This window comes from Hemicordylus capensis, chromosome 2 (genome assembly GCF_027244095.1).
Source record: "Hemicordylus capensis ecotype Gifberg chromosome 2, rHemCap1.1.pri, whole genome shotgun sequence".
Classification (NCBI taxonomy): Eukaryota; Metazoa; Chordata; class Lepidosauria; order Squamata; family Cordylidae; genus Hemicordylus; species Hemicordylus capensis.
Genome location: NC_069658.1, coordinates 294,138,986 through 294,161,001, shown reverse-complemented (window position 1 = coordinate 294,161,001; position 22,016 = coordinate 294,138,986). Strand labels below are relative to the sequence as shown.

Below are 22,016 nucleotides of genomic sequence, written 5' to 3'. Positions count from 1 at the left end.
GGGCATTGCTTTTGGCTGTTACTAAGAGAGGTTTGAGATGACCTTGACAGCTCTCGCAGTGCCAGCTCCTCTAGAAACTCCCCTGGGATAGCAAGCAGAGTCCATACTGATATGCTTATCGAGCCATACCAGATTTGGTCTTGCTATGCAGCTGGTGAGTACAGTTACAGTGTTGCTTTAGTAGCATTGCTTCTCAACCCATTATGATCCTTTGTTGTGTCTAAGGCGTCATGGATGCCAGATCAAGGAGGCTGATTGCGTTCCTATGTCTGACATTCCCATGTCAGGTCCTGAACGCTATGGAGCATGTTGTGGGGAGAAAAGTACAGGGGTGCAAACTGTTGTCCCCAAAAGACCATAACAAAAGATGTTCAGAATATACTCATTCACTTTATCAAACCCAGTGCAGATGGTTTGCGTTTACTCAAGCAGGGCCAAGTTATGCACTTTTTATTTTGCCAAAGCTTGCACCTTATAAAGAATTTATTTTCTTCTTGGGAAACACAAAGATTGGGTATGTTAGTCAATTTAATTTATTTCTGTGTGGCATGTATAATTGTGTACATGTGTTTATTCATTTCAAAATAGTCCTGCAGCCTGTCAGAAAACAAACCTCAAAGCCATTTTGAGCTTTGTGTGAAAAAAGTGGCTGTTTACCTCAGTAACCACTGCTGGGGTATCCTTACTTAAACAGCCCATAGGTGATATTCCTGACAGCTAGAAGAGAAGAGGCAGCTTTGAGTTTTCCTGGTCCCTTGAAGAAATAATAGAAATAAACCACCAATCGATGTCACTAAAGGCAGATCCATACAGTTAACGAAAGCAGAAAGAAAAGTTGGAATCTCTCTTGCTGCTCCTTGGTTTCCTCCTTCAATGCAGTATACTTGGATGATACGTATGGGGTCTGAGTGCTGCATTTTCCAGCATCTTGTTACTTATCGAAATCGGTATAGAAATCAAATTAATATTAATATTATTATTATTATTATTATTAAGTTGAGAAGAAAGAAAAACAAGTTAAAATAATCGACCAGGGGATAGCAGAATAGAAGAAAAAGAGATGGGGAAAAAAATCACAAAATACAAAGATCTACAAATTGAAATTGAAAGGCTGTGGCAGAAGAAGACCAAAATAATCCCAGTAGTAATTGGCGCCCTAAGTGCAATTCCAAATCACCTTGAAGAGCACCTCAACACCATAGGGGCCACCAAAATCACCACTGGCCAATTACAAAAAGCAGCTTTACTGGGAACAGCCTATATTCTGCGACAATATCTATAATAATAGCAACAATATTGATAATAAAATTCAGCCATCCTAGGTCCTTGGGAAGGACTCGATGTCTGGATAAAACAAACCAGTCAATAGCACCTGTCTGATTGTGTAAACAAAAATAATATCTGCTTTGCTTGTTTTATTCTGGACAAACATACTACCATCTTTCTGTTTTGAGAGTGAAGGGGCTGAAATACAGCCTGGCACATTGTGTTTGTGTGTGTGTGCGCATGTGCATCAATTTCTACTTTTAAATTGCCTCTAGAAGTTTAACACACACACAAAAAAATCTGATTTCCAACCTGTCTAATATAGGCTAGCCTTATTTTAAGAATATAGCAAGGTTTTTGTTTTCCTTTTTTTTTTTTTTTACAAGTCCTTTGATAGTTTGGATTGGATAGAATAGCAGTAGCCTGATTTCACTGAAGAGTTAATTCAAGGTTCGGACAAAAGATACTGTCAGTCATAGTCACTATTTTTCAAAGAAGGGGTCATTTGGGCAAAAAACCTTCAATACATGAGCCATTTCCCACTGTGCTGACCTCTGCACAGTACTGTGCTTTTCTCAGTGCTGGAAGTGACCTTTAAAATAGACGAAGCCCTCTCAGGATCTCGAGGAGGAGGAAAGCCCTCAGAAGGGTTATACTTCTGTGCACGTCTTCCAAGATGGTGCAGGGGCTCCAGAGGGCTCTGTTTCCCTTAAAGGAGCCCCCCCCCAGCATTGGGCAAAGTGCAGCACTGCACAGTGGGAATGGTTGTCCCCACATGGCTCTAGGGGGAAGTGCAGAGTATTCAATTTGACCAAATCTTCACACAGATCCAGTAAACAATCAGGGCATTGCTCATAGGGTTGATGTGGGCCATCGCTGGCTCCCGGGCCTTACAGTGAAGAATACTGATCAATTTAGATTACTCCTTTGCCAAGGTAGCTGTAATCGAGTGTTGTTATATTAATTAATATCCTGCTCTTCCTCCAAGGAGCCCAGAGCAGTGTATTACATACTTAAGTTTCTCCTCGCAACAACCCTGTGAAGCAGGTTAGGCTGAGAGAGAAGTGACTGGCGCAGAGTCACCCAGCTAGTATCATGGCTGAATGGGGATTTGAACTCGGGTCTTCCCAGTCCTAGTCCAGCACTCTCACCACTACACCACGCTAGTTCCCTTCACAGCTAAGGAATAGAATAAGTAACAAAGCACATACCTAGTAGGGTCTGACATCTTCCGTGTTTCCAGAGTTGCTTTTTTTTTTTTTTTAATGGTGCTACAGCTTTTGGAACACAGTAAGATGAATTCCTCTCTTTGGTGTGACTTAAATCTGAATTGAGGGGTGTCTCTTCAAATCATCAGTAAAGATGAGATGTCGTCTTTGGCTAGTTGCTCATGGCAATAACTGAGTTTTAATATTTCACTTTGAGTTAGGAATGGAAAAAAATGCTGTAAAATCCTTCTGTGAACATGCCTTGAAAATAACAAGAGATGAGAGAACAATTGAAAACTGGGGGAATATACTCTTGGCAGCACTCTGCCATATATTTGGAAAAGAGAGTGTGTGTGTGTTTTGTCTCTTCCCATCAACCACCTAATTTTAGTTATTCAGTAAAAGACCAATGAATTATATTGCTCTGTCTTCTGTGATTCACTATAGTAGCTACTGAATGGATTATTAGAACAAGATTAATTTTGCTACAGTCCTCAGGGTACACAAACTTGTAGTAGATGTGCATGTTGTCATGTAGCCCGGGAATGTGTGGCGTCCAGGAGAAGGAAGCAGGCTCTTTTCTGGCATGTAAATCAGGCAGCAGTAGTTGGAGACTTGCCCAGAGCCTGCCTTCTCCCGTGGTGGGAGGAAGTGCTAAGAGTCATCTCTGGCCTCTGCTCCCAGTTTGCACTGGCTGTTTTCTCTACCCATTTGAGCCACAGCTTCTGCTTTTCCCCAAGCTGACAAACAGGAAGAATATCTTCCTTCGGCTCTTGCTCTTCATTCTAAGCCCTGATCACACTTTCCCCTGTGGAGGAGAGTTTGGCCACTTGTTTGTTAAAGGGCAAAACCCCAGCAGCAGGTGCACTGTGTGCAGGGGTGTATCTAGGGTGGGGCAGGCAGGGCACTTGCCCCGGGCGCCACTTGAAGGGGGGGGCGCCATTTTGTAAAATTGTTTAAAAAAAATTAAATGGTTGCTGAAAACAAAATGGACACCGCACATGCTCAGATGGCCTCTGTGAGGCCCTAGGCCATGCCAGGCCTTGCAGAGGCCATTTGAGCATGCACGGTGGCCATTTTGTTTTCAGCTGCCATTTTTTTAAAAAAGATTATTTTTAAAAATGGCCACCGCACATGCTCAAATGGTCCCTGCGAGGCCCTAGAGGCCAGCAGGGTGAGGGAGAAGCTTTGCAGACACCCCCCATGGCATTTAGGAAGCCCCCCGAAGGGGCTACAGGTAAACAAAAATTAAATATATATATATATAATATAAGACACTGTACACACATTCAGATTGGCACTATGTACAGAGAATCAGGGCTTGTGAATACTGAGCTGAAGCTTATGAGCTAGGATTGCATTCATTTGCTCTTACTTTGCTTCTTGTGATAAGTGAGTTAAATGTGATGTCTTAATATTATGGCTATTAATGGTGAGTTTGTCTTTGAATCAGTGTGAAATCCTTAGTATTAAGGCCCACTGGGAGTTTCTTGCTCTCTTTCTCTCATTTTAACTGTCTTTCTGAAATACTAGAATATATTCCAAGCAGTGACACAGTTTACTCTGAATATCCTTTAATTATTTTCAGAGTATCTAGGAAAAGTCAAATTCTCCATTGATTTTTAAAACTTATGTAATGGTAATGCTATAATGCATAGTAGAGAATTAGACAGGCACTTCTGTTTAGTTTTCCAAGTACACCTTCACATAGTATTTGGGTATTTCATGAGCCCCAGCATACAGAAATTTGTAGTTTTCCAGCATTTTTTGGTCTGGCTACATCCACTGCTAAATAGTTTTTGAAATATTAAAAGATTAACGAGCTTGACTTGTATTTTTCAGCTGATATTATGGTGAAGTTATCTGAAAGATGGGTGTCAGATGTCTGGACAGGGGGCGCAATTTCAGTGTTTGCCCTAGGTGCTATTTCCCCTAGATACGCCTCTGAGCGTGTGAGAATACAGCATATATGGTGGTACCGACCTCTGGGGTGAGGATAACATCCAGCAATTATTTCCTTTACCCATTTTAAAAAATCTTTTTGTATTTTTGAGTCACTTTGGGGCTCATGAAAAGGGGCATACAAAGCAAATGAATATATAAATATATGATATGATATGCTTGCAGTGATCTCTAGCCACTGGAAGCCAATACAGGTGGCTTGATTTCAGCTCTCAGATACATCAAGCATTGGGAATGCTGGATAAAGGTTGTGCTCATGGACTAACTCTTTGGATAATGGGTCTAAATCTACTTTTGTTTTTAAGGCACTTCACAAAGCATCTATGATATTCCCACACAAATATACACAATTAAACATTTTCACTATAAGTACAAATTGTGTGTTTGCTTGTGCCAATTTTGTACTTAATGATGTGGCATTGCTTGCTGCAGCTCTTTGGCTGGCCCAGCCTGTAGATGCTTTGACTAAAGAACTATATATCACATCTTTGCTAGTATGCATGGTTTGCTGAAATTCTAAAAAATGTTTTTAATTAGTGATTGATAGATGTGATAACAGTACTGGAGAACCTCACCAATCACAGATTGAACATCTGCAAATTGACACCTGACCTCAGTGAGAACAAAGGGGCAAAAAGAGTTAGTTTTTCATATCTGCAGGTTCAGGGTGGCTGGAAATGACCACCAAGGTTATTTCTGGCCACCATTTTGAGCAGAGGAGTCATTTTGTGGCTTGTTTTTTCTTTTTTCTTTTTAAAGCTTTTTTTGGGCCAAAAATTGGCAGAATTGGGCCTTTTGTGGGGCATTGATGGACATCTGGGGACATGCAGAACATGGTAGAGCACTTGGTATTATTTTGACCATTTCCAGTTTCCATCCGTTTTTAGTCCCACCCCAGCCCAGAAACCAAACCTGGAGTTATTGGCTCAGTGCCTCTGTGTTCACGGTTATAGCAGAGAACGGAACCCCCACAGATACTGGGGTTCTCCTGTATACAGATTGAGGTATCTGAATGTGCATGATGTACTTTCTAGGTTGTCTGAGAATGCAGATTTTGGGACGGCTCCTTTCATGGAATCTAGTGATGTGCCCCACTAGTTATCAAAAACTAAGTCATGTTTGCTTAGTCTGTAGTTGATTATGAACACTGCTGTTCACTTACAACAAAACAAAATGCTGATTTCCAGCTCTTAAATATTGGAGAGTATACTGTTTTAATGAATAAGACTGAAACCCCACATTTATGCCCTTACCACTGCTTTTCTTTCCACAAATATATGTATCTACAAAGCCACTGCTGTTCCCCAATACTGTGATATAGCATCAGACTGATACAAGAAAGTGCTTAAATCATACCACTGCAAAATCATATATTTATTATTATTATTATTACATTTATATCCCGCTCTTCCTCCAAGGAGCCCAGAGCGGTGTACTACATACTTGAGTTTCTCTTTCGCAACAACCCTGTGAAGTAGGTTAGGCTGAGAGAGAAGTGACTGGCCCAGAGTTACCCAGCTAGTATAATGGCTGAATGGGGATTTGAACTCAGGTCTCCCCGGTGCTAGTCCAGCACTCTAACCACTACACCATGCTGGCTTTCATAATGTATTTATGAATACATTATAAGTATAAAACAATATCAAAACACTAAAGTTGAATTTAGTGTTGAATAAAGTTGAATAAAGATGAAAGAAGATAAGTCTCAATTACAGTATCCTCAAATGTTGACTAACAAATAATACTTATCCATACTTGCTTACCCAAATGAACTACATAGAATTACAGTAATTCTACATTTGGCAGTCACAAATGTAGTGTCTAAGATATACTGGAAGATTTGCATAAACTCCAAAAATCTTTTTGAATTTAGAAAGCCATAGTGCAACAGATAGATATCCAGTAACCTTCCCATTTCTGTCTAATCATAATGAGCATATATTAAAAGAATCTTAACCAATATTTACAAAACAAAAACCAAATCCTCAGATTATAGTTTGAGGTAATAGAAACTCCATAGTCAAGTTAGGCACAGCTTTCTTATCTTCATGCATGACCACCAGCATCACTGGTTTATATACTTTGTTAGGAGCTATAAAATAAACCCACAATGAGAAGGAAATTAGGGAATGATTCTACTATTGCTTCAAAAGGAGTTAGCTTTCGGGTTGGACTTTGTCACTTTTCAATATCTTAATTTCAACCTGGATGTTAGCTGCTGTATTTAGGTCATATGTTACAAAATGGATGTGGTCCAGTTTCATTTCTTCTTCATTATGTTGCATCTTTAAGGATATCCCCACCACTTAAATGAATTTCTTCATGAGCAGGGACTCTTTTGTTGCCTCTAAGGTGTGTACAAGGTCCTACATGTTCTCCATTTGATTCATTACTTCTCTCTGGAATTAAGATGATGTACACTTAAGGGGACTCTAAATAAGGCAGCTTTCTGTGAAGAAAAATGCTCACTTGCTCAACTGCTGCATTAATAATGCCAGTCACCAGAAGATAAGTACCCCAACCTTGGTCAGGTTCAATTTCTTTGGGTAGGGCCTTGTTTGGGAAAAGAATTAGGTACTAGTCAGATACCTAGTTTTGACGTAACTGTAATATCATCAAATAATCGCCTCTTGAAATGAGCAGTACAAGAATTATTTCTCTCATTTTTAAAAAAGAAAATTCATGTTAAATGCAGACATACAACTATTGCTCTTTTAAGTTTGTTGCACATTGTTACAGATGCCTGGTGTCCATTTCACAAGAAGTAATAGTACCGCTTTATTCTGTGCTGGACAGATCTCACTTGATATACTGTGTCCAGTTCTAGGCCCCACATTCTCTGAAAAACTAAAACAGCATCTAAGGAAGGCAACCAAGATGATGAAGGATCTGGAAACCAAGTCCTTTGATGAATGGTTGAAGGAGCTGGGTATGTTCAGCCTGAAAAGAGAAGAAAACTGGACAGCCAGCATGGTGTAATACTTAGAGTGTAGAACCAGGACTGGGGAGACCCAAGTTCAAATCTCAACTCAGCCATGAAACTCACTGGGTGACTCTGGGCCAGTCTCTTATCTCTTAGCCTAACATACCTCACAGGGTGGTTGTGAGGATAAACATAACGATGTATACCACTCTGGGCTCCTTGGAGGAAGAGTGGGATATAAATGTAAACATAAATATGGTAGCTGTGCTGTCTTCAAATAGCTGAAGTAGTGGACATGTTCTCTGTTGCTCCTGAGGGCGGGACTAGAACAAGTGGGTTGAAATTACAAAGGAAGCTAAACATGATAAAGAATTTCCTAAGTGTAAGCTGTGCAGCAGTGGGACAGTCTGCCTTGAGCAGTTCCCCCTTCACTAGAGGGTTTTCAGATGCTGGATGGCCATCTGTCAGGGATGCTGAGCAGATGTCTACGTTGAGTAGGAGTTTGGATGAAGACCTTCAAGGTCCCTTCCAGTTCTGTGATTCTGAGTTGGGAGCACAACACTGGAGAAATCTGTTCTTGATTATTATGTGTAGGCAGTGCACCTATAGGATTCTTCTTAGCTGCAAACTTGGTGTAAGAACAATCCTAGAATCCACCACCTTAAAAAAAAACAAAAAACCCACCAGAATATCTTGATAGATTGTCCAGCTCTCTCGTTATTCTTGGCTGTCACTAAGGCAGCAATAAATGTTCTGCCTGCTACTGTTTTATTCATATAAGCACAACTTCTTAACCTTTTTCCATCTCTACTTTGTAATGGAATTTAGAATTTTGATGGGTTTTGTCTGAGAATAATTCAGTGGTCTCCATTACTGAGCTGCAGAAGCAAATGAAAGATGCCTTCCACTTCATGCTACCTACATCAGCAGATCTTTCTCCTCTGTTCTTATTATAGGTTCTTTATTTTTGATATATTGCAGCATCTGTGCAAGAAGGAAATATTTCATTCCTAAACGAGAGGAGAGAATAACGCTGCGTAATGCTAATTTTTAAAAGTGTACTTCTTGCTGTAGGCCCGAAGAAATACACTAATATGGAAAATGGCTCAATAAAAAACCTAGTTTGTACAACTCTTCACATCTGCCTTATTTCCCCATCTTCTTAAGACTGGTTACGTTTAAGCTGCGCTATAACAGGAAACTGCTTTTACTTCTGCCAATGTCCGTGTTGCAACAGCTATTCAAATATGTGGTACAATTAAGAGATGCATTTTCCTCAGGCAAGCCAATGTATACTGAGTGAAATTAAAATGCTTCTTTGAATCTAGCCAGTCACAGCTCTAAGGTTTTCCTCATTTTTCTTGAAGGCATCCTATTTTTCCCTTCCTTCAGGCAACTGATTGACATACTAGATGAGGGATTATAGACAGTATAAAGCACTTCTGTTATGTATATGTAAATAAGGTAAACCCATAACACTGTAAATTGGGTACAAGTGGATGATTATTTAGGAACTCTGTGGATCCAATGCATCCAATCCACACTATTCTATTTTAGTCCATTCCAGTATAGACTTTTCCACTGGTCTCATTCAACCTTCATTGCAAAATCTTGGGATCGTTGATTTGAGCTCAGTTGCCCTAACTCCATCCTGGTTATACCATTGTTTTCTTCCTAGCTTTCGATTCTGAGTTATGATGTCCATGCTGTTCAGATGATATGAATGTTAGCTCTCTCCCTTCTGCATCAGCAATCAGTCAATCACTGCATTGGTAATTTCCCTTCAGGCTTGGGTGGAAACTATATTATCTTTGAACAGCCATTCTTAGGGGAAAAAACCCTGCTTGCTCTTGGTTCTTCTTTCAAGCCAACTTCTGTGATACTTAAGATAGATCTTGGAAGCATGTCTTAGTGTAGCATTTTTTATTTTTTGGCAGAAATTGTTTCCTAGTTAACAATTAAAATCCAGATTTCCCCCCAAAGTGAATTGGGCAAGAATAGCTTAATATGCGTGAAAAGCTGCTCTGTCATGGAGAGACATGGAGGAACTTACAGTAGTATCTTCTGTGTTGTGTGATAAGAGTTTTTGCTAATCGAGATTTATTTTAATCAATGCAAATGTTTTAAATCCCTTCATCAATGAAGGATGCAATCCTAAGGAAACTGGCTTTGGAGCTGCTAGCACTGCAGTGCAATTGCTAACATTTCTAATGCTAAGTTAAATAACAGAGGTGACAAGGGGCATCCCTGTTTAGTACCCTTAGACACTGAAAACCACTCAGAGTTGAAGTTATACATTCTAATTTGGGCTTTAGTTGGACCATAAATCTGATCAATCATATTGTGAAAAGCTGGGCCAAATTTAAGTTTCTTTAAAATATGTTTTTAAAAAATTGGCTCTAGACATTCAAAAGCTTTTAAGTATGTCTAAAGAACATATCACTAGAGAAGTTGACTTAACTTTAGAAGCGTAAATGATATCTAATAACTTTCTTATAGAATCTATATACTTATTTCTCTAAGGGCATGTGTGTCCTTAAGAATTTGGTGGTGGAACTCTCGCGAGACATTGCAAGAGTTCCTGGGCCCAGCCGCAGCGAGAGTTGAGGAGAGAAAAAATGGCGGCGGTGGGAGCGGACCGCAAGCAAAACGGCCAGAAGAGGTGGCCTCGGCTGGCTGCTGGGAGGCGGAGGCAGTGGGACGGCCTGGCTAGGCCGTCCCAGGTATGGAAGAGGCAGCGGCAGCCCGACCTGGTGGGAGGTGGCGGGACGGCCTAGCCAGGCCGTGCCAGGTATGAGAGGCGGCGGCCTGAGCAAGCGGGAGGCAGAGGCTGTGGGACAGCCTGGCCTGGCCTGGCCAGGCCGTCCCAGGTATAAGAGGTGGCGGCGGTGGCCTGAACAAGCGGGAGGCGGAGGCGGCGGGATGGCCTGGCCGGGGTGTCCAAAATATGGAAGAGGGAAATCTTTCGGCCCACCGCCACTGCCCCAGTAAGGAGGACCTGGCTGTGGTGGCAGGGGGAGGGGGGCAAAAGAGAGTGGGGGAGGGGCCTGAGGGAGGGGGAGGAGGGCAAGAGAGAGTGGGGCTGGAGGGAGGGGGAGGGGAGCAAGAGAGAGTGGGCCAGGAGGGAGGGGGAGGGGGGCAAGAGAGTGGAGCAGGAGGGAGGGGGAGGGGGCAAGGGCAAGAGAGAGTGGGACAGGAGGGGGGGAGGGGGGCAAGAGTGAGTGAGGCAGGAGGGAGGGAACAGCAGGCCCCCCAAAAGCGCACAGATGCTCTGTGCAGGTCGGTTAGTTGAATATATTTCTCTCAGGTATAAACCCTGGTTGATCTATATGAACAATTTTATAAATGATTAATTTAAGTCGGTTAGCCAATAATTTGGTTTATAGTTTATAATAATAATAATAATAATAATAATAATAATAATAAAATTCGATTTCTATACCGCCCTTCCAAAAATGGCTCATGGCGGTTTACAAAGAGAAATAACAAATAAGATGGCTCCCTGTCCCCAAAGGGCTCACATTCTAAATCAACATTAAGTAGGGAAATTGGTCTATAGGAACTAACTTCCTGTAGGTCTCTACCTATTTTGGGAATTAATGTTATTTTTGAGTCATACCACGAGGGTCTTGCACCTATTTTAATTGATACTGTAATTCCTTCCATTTGTTGCTTTCTGTGCATTAAACAATATTCCCAGCATTCACCCACAGATGTTTTTGTATTATATCATTGAGCTCACACTTTTTCTCACCACTCCCTTCACTTATGTTGCTTGTCTGTCTTAAGCCCTGGCCTGAGTCATACAACCGATGTTTCTGTCTTGATTATTTTCACTGTGTTTAGTTTTGTTGGTGTGTTAGAAATAATAAGATTTATTCTTATTGTTCCATTTCCTCTGATAAGCAGCTATTTGTGAATTCTTCAGGTGAAAGACATATCCGTCTCTAGAGGTTGTTTGTAGCTACTGTTGTTTAGACTCATGGCGGTTTCTCTCTCTTCCCTAGTGCTGTGACTTGGGGTTCCATGCCAGCCTGGCACGGACATTTAGAACATATCTTTCTGCAGAATATAATCTAGAAACCTCACGTCATGAGGGCCTTGACATCATCGAGAATGCTGTAGACAACCTGGATGCACGAAGTGACAAACACACAGTCATGGATATGTGCAATCAAGTCTTTTGCCCTCCTCTGAAATTTGAATACCAGCCACATATGGGGGATGAGGTAATGTAACCTGTAGAAATTGGTTTTTACTGTTCATATTGCAGTGTCACTTTGGCCTCCTTTAAGATGGAACACTTCTCCATTCTAGCACCAATAAGTTACTTTCAGCAAGATCTGCATTTCACCTGTTGAATTTCTGTGCATTTAGTTATGATTACTTCTACTTTTCTTCTAGAGCAGGAATTCCAGATTGCTAGCACCTGCCCAGACTAATAATATTTTACATTTCAGATAGAGCAGGGTTGTACAGCTGTGGACCTTCAATTATTGTTGGACTACAACTCCCATCATTCCCAGCCATGGTGGCCAGTAGTACGGGGGGGTAATGGGGGTTGTAGTCAAACTGCTGGAGGGCCAAAGTTGTGCAGCCCTGAGTTAGATCATGCTAGACAAAACGCCATAGAAGTCATTGACTACTTACTGAGTTTTTGTTGGTGGCACTTTCCTTCCATTTGACATGCATTTAGAAAAGGGACAGTGAGTAAATGTTCCACTAGCCTTCTGGTAAATTGGAACTTCTAAAATACAGTCTGCCTCAGCTTCTCTGCTTCTTAATGGATGAGGGAGTTTCAAGTGTCTAAACCTTTTGAGCATAAAATAAGTTATATCTTTGTTTTGGAGAACCTGTTATGTAATCCACCTCAGAACAACTCAGCATACGTACTGATTTTAAAATATCTGAGTGGCTTTACTGCATCAGCATAAATAAATCACTTTGCCCAGTATGCTTTCTCTGAGCAAGGCTATTACTAAATGCAATAGAAAAAGAGCATTACAGACTCAAAATGGTTTACGCTGTTTCCTGTTTTTTTCTTTCTATCAGTCTGAAGTTTTGGAACATCTTCATGTATATTCTTTGCTTCCTTAACTGATCAGTAGTTTAGCTATCAACATCCTGATCTTCCTTGAATTTGCATACTGTGGTAGTAGTAGTTCTTTTATTGCAGCCATAGGCCAAACAGATCATACTTAGGTGGTATTGTGTCATAGTGTCCTCTATAACCTTAACATGTGGTCATGAGTTTGGTTTGCCCATTGTACATGGTTCATGCATAATGAATTGTAGAGTAGTGTTGGAGGTTCTAAAGATGGGGAAAGGAAGACCTCTTGTGTTTCCTCTCCCCCTGCCTATTTTGAATGTATGTCTGAAATTACTCTCAAATGTTGCGTTTTGAATGCCTTGCTTAGGCCCTAAAATGTCAGGAGGGTTTGAGGATTCAGTGAGAGTTGAAGGGGAAGAAGTCCTGTGGCATGATTAAAATATTCCCAATGAATGATGATCCAGTTCCTTCTCTCCAATGTGTTGCTTCAGGTATGTCAGGTGAGTGCCCAGCAGCCAGTTCAGACAGAGTTGCTCATGCGATATCATCAACTGCAGTCTAGACTTGCTACGCTCAAAATAGAGAATGAAGAGGTAAGAGCTCTAATGGTCTCTGATCTTTAAGTAAACAAGCTTTATCCACACAGTTCTTCTAATGATTTAATACAAGGATATGTCTAAATTAATATTTTCAGATAATATGTATTGGACCAATCTATATTTCAGCCCAAGGGATTGTGATTCGTGGAGAATGTTGAACAGATTTATTTGGGTGACAATCCTATATCTCTGCCTGTTTCACAGACTCTGTGTGTGTGATTTTGCCCCCTCCCCTTTATATATTCATATAGGCGTGTATATTTATATAACTGTGGCACAATTTTACTAAACTGATCTAAAGCAGAGCTGTGACAGAAATAAACATTGCAAATCTCATAACCTGTTCAGATGGGTGCTGTGTTGGAGAGTCAAGGAGAGTATGTATTCAAATAGATATGGGATCTCCCTGTTCATAGTTTTATATATCTATATCGGGGGAGGAAACAACACAAGACTGAGGCTCTGCTCCTGATCTTACCCTGGGTAGAATACCAGTGGGCAAAACAAAGCAGATCTTAAGAGTACTATCTGAACAATAAGTTTACATAGTAATTTCGATAATTTGCTTGACTAATACACTCTGATCACATGGTACTGTCTGGCAAATCTACATGAGGACTCTTGTACCTGCCCATTTTGGAGACATTGATTCTGGAGCTGTATCACCAGTGTTTGCTCTTGCTGTTGGAGTTTATGTGACTGAACACCACAGCATTTCTTAGCTGGTGGATGTAACTACTGAGATACATGGGCAACGCAAATGCCATGTTGCTAGTAGAACTGAGAGAGCGAATATTCACCACTAGTGCAGCTGATTGCCATCAGTGATAAACCAGAAGTGGTGGTGTGGTATCAGGGCTGAGTGTATGTATGTGGGAGTGAAGTGGTATTGAAATGGGTTTTGTGGGTGATGGGATCTCTGAATCAGGGTGTCAATCCCCATGCCAACTGCTGTCACTCCTAACAGACTTTTTTTTAAAAAAAGATTTATATCCCGAGGAGATTTATATCTTCCTCCGAGGAGGAAAGTACATGCTTATTTTTATCCTCACAACAACCCTGTGAGGTAGGTTAGGCTGAGAGTTAAGTGACTGGCCTAGAGTCACCCATTGAGTTTCATGGGTGAATGGGGATTTGAACTCGGGTCTTCCCGGTCCTAGTCCAATACTCTAACCACTATGGTACAGCATGGAAGTACCATTATGCAAAAACAAAAGACCATTTCCCAAAAGTAACTCTAAGCTTCCATAATAGGAAGCACATGAAGGTGCTTCCATCACTGCTTCTGGTGCAAGCTAATATAAAATGTCATGCAATAATATGAGCAAACTGTATACCTCTCACTCTGTTTCACTATCTTTTGTGCCTACAATTTCTGCAGGTGCGAAAAACGCTGGATGCTACTATGCAGACATTGCAAGACATGCTGACTGTGGAAGATTTTGACGTCTCGGATGCCTTCCAGCATAGTCGCTCCACTGAGTCAGTCAAATCAGCAGCTTCAGAGACTTACATGAGTAAAATAAACATTGCCAAGAGGAGAGCCAACCAACAGGAAACTGAAATGTTCTATTTTACTGTGAGGATAATATTCTGTCTGTTGAGCACAATCTAATAAAAAGTACTAAATTAGGAGGCTGGATCCTGCAGAGCAGAAGTTTCCTCCCTCAGTTTTAAGATGTAAAGACAAAAATGATATATAATATATTTCATGATAGTCTGCCAGCGTTCCAGCATCTTAAGGAGTTCATAGGAATTTTTAAAAATACTAGTTAGTCACTCTGAGAAAGGTGTGAGGTATACCGTGTACCTGAGCAGTGGGAGTGGCTTGGGTATGTGTATGTAGATTATTTATATACCTCATGATATATGTATCTGTAGGTGGTATACACAATTTAAAACAACAAATATAAAACAGAGTAAAAACATTTTCACAGATTAAAAAGTTAAAATAATTTCATAGGATTAAAAACAATTAAAAATTAATTTCAATTAAAAGCCTGAGAAAACAGGTGTGTCTTGCGGGTCTTCCTAAAAACAATCAGAGATGGAGATGCTCTTATTTTGACAGGGAGCATATTTCAAAGCCAAGGGGCAGCCACAGAGAAGGCCCAGTCTTGAGTCACCACTAAATTAATCAATGGCAACCTGTAACTGCTCCTCCGCAGATTATCTTAATAGGTGGCTGCGCTCATGATGAAGAAGGTACTCTCTTAAGAACCCTGGACCCAAGCTTAAGGGCCTTATAGATAATAACCACCCCTTTGTAGTTCACTCAGAAACTTATCAGCAGACAGTGCAGTTCTTTCAGAATCGAGGTTAAACAGTCCCTTCGAGTTGTTCCAGAGTCCATTCTGGCTGCCGTATTCTGTACCAGTTGTAGTTCCTGGACTACATACAAAGGCAGCCCCATGTAGAATACATTACAGTAGTTGAGTCTAGAGGTTACCAGCATATGCACCACTGTTCTAAGGTCATTTACTTCCAGAAATGGGCGTAACTGACATATCAGCTGAAGCTAATAAAAAATGCTCCTGGCCACTGCCTTAACCTGAGAAACCAGACCGAGTTTTGGATCTAGGAGCAATCCCAAGCTACATACCTGATCACAACAGCCAGATCTAGACCATCTCTTGAGTCCTGACCCGCCATGGTCAGTACCTCCATCTTATTTGGATTCAACTTTAGTTTGTTCCTGCTCATCCAGCCCATTAGCACCTCCAAGCAGGCATTTAGGGAAGTTATGCCATTTCCTGATGAGATCGATATGGATAAATAGCTCTGGGTGTCATCAGCATATTGATAATGCCTTGCACCAAATCTCCTGATGATCTCTTCCAGTGGTTTCATGTAGATGTTAAAGAGCATTGGAGACAGTATGAAGCCTTGTGAAACTCCATGCTTTAGTTCTTGTTTTGCAGAGCAGCAGTCTCCAAGCAACACCATCTGGAATCTACCAGAAAGGTAGAAATGGAACCACTGTAAAACAGTGCCACCCAATCCCACCTCCCTCAGGCAACCCAGAAGGATACCATGGTTGATGGTATTGAAAGCCTCCTAAAGGATCAAGAGAATCACAATACCTCTGTCATTAACCAATTGGAGATCATCCATCAGGCTGACCAAAGCAGTCTCAATCCCATAGCCCACTCAAAAGCCAGTTTGGAATGGGTATAGATTCTCTGCATCATCCAAAACTGCCTGGTGCTGAGAGCCTACCAGTTACCTTGCCCAACCATGGAAAGATTGGAAATGAGTCTGTAATTTGCTAACTCTGAAGGATCCAATGCAGGTCCAATAATAGTCTCCTTAAGATGAGGAGGTATCCTCCCCCAGAGAAGCATTTATGATATTTATCAGACCCTCTCTGATAATATGATTACCAGATGACATAAACCAAGTCAGGCAGGGGTCAAAAGAGCAGGTTGTAGGACGTAGAGTGAAACAGTTTGTCTACATTCTCTGGAGTCACAAACTGAAAGTGATACAATCTAATCCTATAAGAGGAGTTGCTGGACACCTCTACAGTAGACTCTGTAGTAACTGTGGAATCCAGGTTGGCCCGAATAAAAGATTGTCTGCGAAAAAGTCATTGAAGACGTCACAGCAAGTGACTGATGTTTCCACGTTCAACTTCAAGGGGGAGGGGAAGCCTACAAGCCCCCTCCCATCCCTAGACAACTCCTCTGGACATAAATTTGCTGAAGCAATGCGGGCAGAAAAGAACCACTCCTTTGCCATCTGCACTGCCAGAGCATAGATGTTCAAATGTGCTCTCTGTTGTGATTTGTCGGATTTTTGCTGAGTCTTCCTCCACTAGTCCTCTCCCTCCCTGCTTCAGCTCCTGTAGTTCATCCTAATACCATGAGGCTGATTTTGAAGCAGGTCAGAGGGGACACTTAAGAGTGATTGTGTCTGTTGCTCTAGTGAGTTTATTATTCCATGTTACACCAGAGCATCAACAAAATCACTAGCAATGCTAACTCTAAACGCTTCCAAGGCTTCTTGGAATCCTATTGGATCCAATAACCTTTTCAGATGGACCAGGCTAACAGATGCCAAATCAAGCAAGTGACCTGCATCATGTGTTGGTCCGTAGACCAGCCAGGATAGGCCCATAGTTATCATGTCTACTATGAACTCCTAAGTTTGTCCTGACAACCCAGTCCTGAAATGAACATTGAGGTCCCCCAGTTCCAACAACCTGAGCAACTCCAAAGCCAACTCCAGAACCAGATCCATCTCAGTTAGGGACTTTGTTGGGCAGCGGGGTGATCGGTACACCAACTTAAGTCAGAGTCTGTCCTTGGTCCCCAGACTTAGGTACAACACACTCAATATAGCAATTCCCTGACAGGGATCCTGGTAAGGGAGATGGTATTCTTATAGACCATAGCCATCCCACCTCCCCACCCCCATCCTCTCACCTGCTCCACTGTATCCCACTGGGACCAAACCAGACCACTAGTCTCTCCTGACCAGGTCTCCGTAATGCATACTAGGTTGGCTCTTTCATCCATAATCAAGTCAGGGATGATCTTAGATTTATTTTGAATTAACCTGGCATTACAAAGTAATAAGATGAGGTTCTGTGGCTAATTAGCTCAGTTCTCCAAGGTCAAAGATGTGGTAGGCCTGTGGAAGGGGAAACAGCATTAAATTTCTGTAGAGTTCCCTTCCCCTGTAATGGCCCGCTGACCTACCAGTGCCATATCTCAGTCAATTCCCTGCGACCACTGGAATAGCTGCCCCAGAGTCATCCTCCGCCTCCCCATCTCTGGACAACCCAAGACACATACCTGTACCAGGCCCAACCAAATTAGGCAACAATAATAGTGTAGTCAGCAGAAATCTTCCTTTTAGGAATCCAAAATAATATGTTTGGCCCCAGTTCTTAGTCCCACCAAAAGCTGCCACCGAAGGCTGGACCCCTTTATGCCTCATCTGGAGGAATACCTTTCAGAGGAGATTCTTGGGGGAAATCTTATACATTACAAAAATGGATGCTGAAGGGCAGACTCAATCTCTGTGCAAAACTAGGCAGTATAAAAGCAACATAACTTTTATAGCATTGATCTAAGGAGTCTCACTTCCAGGTCAGACATCTTAGGATCCTACAGCTTGTCGTATCATGGTCTTGACAGGCAGACTATGACTCAAGAATGCAATAGTTCTTATCCAGCATGTCTTATGACATACATACATAGAATCCCCTTGCATTCCACTGGAAACTTCTTTTCCTATTTTACAACCACCTTGTAAGGTAGAGCCTCATTATTATTATTATTATTATTATTATTATTATTATTATTATTATTATTATTATCATCATCATATATTGCAGATGGGAGGCTTGAGAGAGAAAGGCTTCCCGCAGGATGCCTAGTGGCATAAGAGAGATTTGTATTAGGGATTTGCTGATACACAGTTCACTCTCTCCTAGTATACAGGCACAACAACAAATATTCATTCAGAGGGCTTCCTAGACCTGTATTCCAATATTTTTGAGGTACGTTTGTGTACCTGCTCGAATCTTTCTGTTTTTCGTCTATCTTCATCCTAAGCTCCTAGCATCTGTGGAATTACCTGCCTCTAGGCGCTATTTTTGGTTGTGAGGCAATGTGGAAATAAGTTATTCCCCAAATAATTCTACGAGCACAACAGAAGCTTCTGATCAGCTGAGCCAGCAGACCTCATGCACTGGGAATTTGCCTTATCACTGTTTGGACAAAAGTAGAAGCCTTTTCTATAGAAAAGTTTCTTTGCTTATTGAGGCCATTCCCAGCAGCCCAACAAAGGAGAGCTTTCTTTCAGCTGTTGTCTTTGGGCTCCTTGTGATCTCAGGCCCTGACCTCAAGCACATGGCTCCACACAACGGTTTCCGGTCTAATAAGAGATCAGTGGGGCCCGATACCTGATTTGTAAAAAAGTAAAAGCCCAAATGGAAATGACATCTTTTGGTCCAGTGCTATGTGTGTATGAACTATGTGTAACTGAAGTCTAGCTCGTTAGGATTTATAACACGTCTGTTATTCAGCATAGACGTTCCAGCAGTACTATGGGAGAAAAATGTGTATGCCTCAGAAAATGTGTTAGCAAGAATTTTTGCCCACCTTGTTTATGTTTATGTGCATGTTGTGTTGTTTTTCCCCTCAGAAATTTAAAGAGTATTTGAATGGCAGTAACCTTATTACTAAGCTGCAGGCTAAACATGACTTACTGAAGCAAACTCTAGGAGAAGGTAAGTCGAACATGTGTAAATGAAACTTTGGCATCTCTTTTCACAACAGGGTTTAAAAGTATATCTCACCTGTTACTGGCTTATTTGTCAATACCTGCTTCTGTTAAGAAGAGAGACAGAAAATCTTTGTTCTTTTCCTCTTTAATTTTGCCCGAGAGTGGCATTTGAAGCCCAGCTACACTGCTTCTGTTCCTTGAGGCATAAGGCATCCCAGCATTAGGGAAGAATTCCACTTTGCCTATCAAAAAGGAGTTTGTTTAGTGAAAAGCAAAATGAAAACACCAAGCCCAGTGGGGTCTTTTGTGACATAGTACTATAGTCTTGTTTAAAAGCAATGGTTTCATTGGGTAAATAAAGGATTCTTGCAAAGAGAATTAGGGTTTGCACTGGATGACTTTCTTAAGAAGATTAAAGTACTTTTTTTTTTTAACCACAAAGCCAAGAGTAACAGCAGTGACAAAAATAATATACTGGTTCATGAGAACATTGGTTTGAAATGATGTTGAAGTCAGTGGCTAACATGCAGCACAGCCTTATAAGGGCAGAGCAAGAGCTCCATCCTTAAGGACTACCTGTGCATGAAGCTTCTCATGCAGCCCAGCGTGGGCTGAGGGGGATAGGGAAATGATTGCCGCTTCCATCCCTGCAGAAGCCCTTTTCTCTGCCAGAACTATGTTCCTGAGGGATGCACAGCACTCAAGGACATAGTCCTGGCAGAGAAAAGGGCTTCTGCAGGGAGGGGAGGGAAGCAGCAGTCACATTGCTATCCCCCTCAACCCACACTGGGATGCATGCTAGGCCTCATGTGCAGCTAGTGAACAAGTACTTTGCAAGGACAGAGCTCTTGCTTTGCCCTCAGAAGGCTGTGGGGCATATCAGCTACTGCAACCTGCTTCTCATGTGCTCAGAGGGCAGCTAAGGCAGACGGTCAGCTCCAGTTTTATTTATTTGTTTTAGAACAACTACCGGTAACTACCACCAATTATTAGATCTCAAGGAGGTTTACAAAAAGATGGCTAATAATAGTGTCCGCAGAGTCATGCCTCACTTGTGAGGGTTACCCTGCCTCAAATCATCCCCACAGGCAAGGGCTAAGTAAGGCCTGGGTTTTTAGGAGAGCCATAGATTGGCAAGGTTTCCTGTGTGAAAGGTAGTTTTTCTTGCCACTGTCCATGATATCACCTCTTCCAGAGAACTTTTAATGCACCATAGATTTAAGCTTCTTTAGGCCATAGTTGTTCTTTCTAGCCCATTTTTATTGAAATTGTTGTTTTGAGATTAGGGTTATTGGGATCTGGCCTGAGCATGGTTTTTTTTAATCCCCAGGAAATGAACTTTCAACTTAATCAAAGGCTAAATCAAATCTAAGCCTAACTAATACCAGCTAAATGTATTGGGAAAATATTGCCTCTCTTCTTCCCTTCCCTTCATAGGATCCACTTCTGAAACAGCCAAAGAGTCAAGTGGCAGTTTTTCTATGTCCCCATCATCCTAATCATCCCAAACATGCTATAGTTACCCATAACTCCAGAACATACTTGCCTCCTACTTTTAAAATACCCCAGGAAGAGTCGTAGTTTTAATATTAGTAGATATGCAAGGTTAAATACATGATTTATGTGCTGTCCTGAATATAAATTGAATTCAGCTACACAGGGCCCTATGAGATTCTCCCCCCCACCCCCCCAGCTGTGCTTGGGGACAAGGGGCTACTTCTCATTCTCATACAGATGCCCAGTTTGCAGAAGTTTCTGGTGATTTATTGCTATGTTTTGCTGCTATAAGCGGAGAGAGAGAATGCACTTAAAGTTTAGAATCAGCTGCATTTGATCTGCTCTTAATACCACAGGCCATGCAATACAGATATTAACATAGTTTAATTAGTTTTTGTTGGCTTTAATCCCATAGATATTTGCCTCTCCAAGTTCATATAATTTTAAGACCTGACTCATCATTAGAGTCAGCTGTTTGAAATGCAGTTCAGCTTAAAGGCTGTGAAACAAAGACTCAAATGAAGGACGAAGAACTTGTTCATAATTTGCGTTCTCTTTCAGAAATTTCACTCTTTCATAGAGGTGGTAATTCTCCATAAGTATACAGCTGCAATGTTATTATTATTATTATTATTATTGTTTCTACTACTACTACTACTACTACTACTACTACTACTACTATTACATTTATACCCTGCTCTTCCTCCAAGGAGCCCAGAGTGTGTACTACATACTTGAGTTTCTCTTTCACAACAACCCTGTGAAATAGGTTAGGCTGAGAGAGAAGTGACTGGCCCAGAGTCACCCAGCTAGTTTCATGGCTGAATGGAGATTTGACTTGGGTCTCCCTGGTCCTAGTCCAACACTCTAACCACTACACCACGCTGGCCCTCTAACAGAACAATGGCAACCTCTCTTAACTTCCCCTCACACAGCTAGGCCTGTACTTTATATTAACATTGGATTTCATTAGGCATAATCAATCGTAGCATGCTTCCAAGCAGATCTGAGAGCAGTTGTTTCCAAATTCAGGGTTGTGATGTATGAGAAGAGGCAGGCTAGTGGTTAGTTGAAGTTGACCCAGCTGTATTCTTCCCATAGTTCAGATACCTTAATGGAGAGAACCAGCCCCTCAGATTATGACAGTGCTAAGACAACACTATCAATTAGTGTGTGATGAGATTGGCCATTTTATTAGTCCAGTTTTCTGACCAGTAAAAATGTGGCTGTAGGAAGTGTGCAAAGTACAGTGTAAGAAATGCCAACTAAGTCTC

The 22,016-nt window shown here is 41.5% G+C and overlaps 1 protein-coding gene across 4 annotated transcripts in view; it reads left to right on the top strand.

Annotated features, from left to right (window-relative positions):
- The window catches only part of SRGAP3 (SLIT-ROBO Rho GTPase activating protein 3), a 289,377-nt gene that overhangs the window by 214,186 nt on the left and 53,175 nt on the right, over positions 1-22,016 (top strand). For all 4 annotated transcript variants that reach the window (XM_053303031.1, XM_053303032.1, XM_053303033.1 and 1 more), the window contains exons 7-10: positions 11,367-11,588; positions 12,901-13,002; positions 14,390-14,587; positions 19,165-19,249. In XM_053303031.1, coding sequence (XP_053159006.1) covers positions 11,367-11,588; positions 12,901-13,002; positions 14,390-14,587; positions 19,165-19,249 — 607 coding nt within the window. The remainder of the gene's footprint in view (positions 1-11,366; positions 11,589-12,900; positions 13,003-14,389; positions 14,588-19,164; positions 19,250-22,016) is intronic.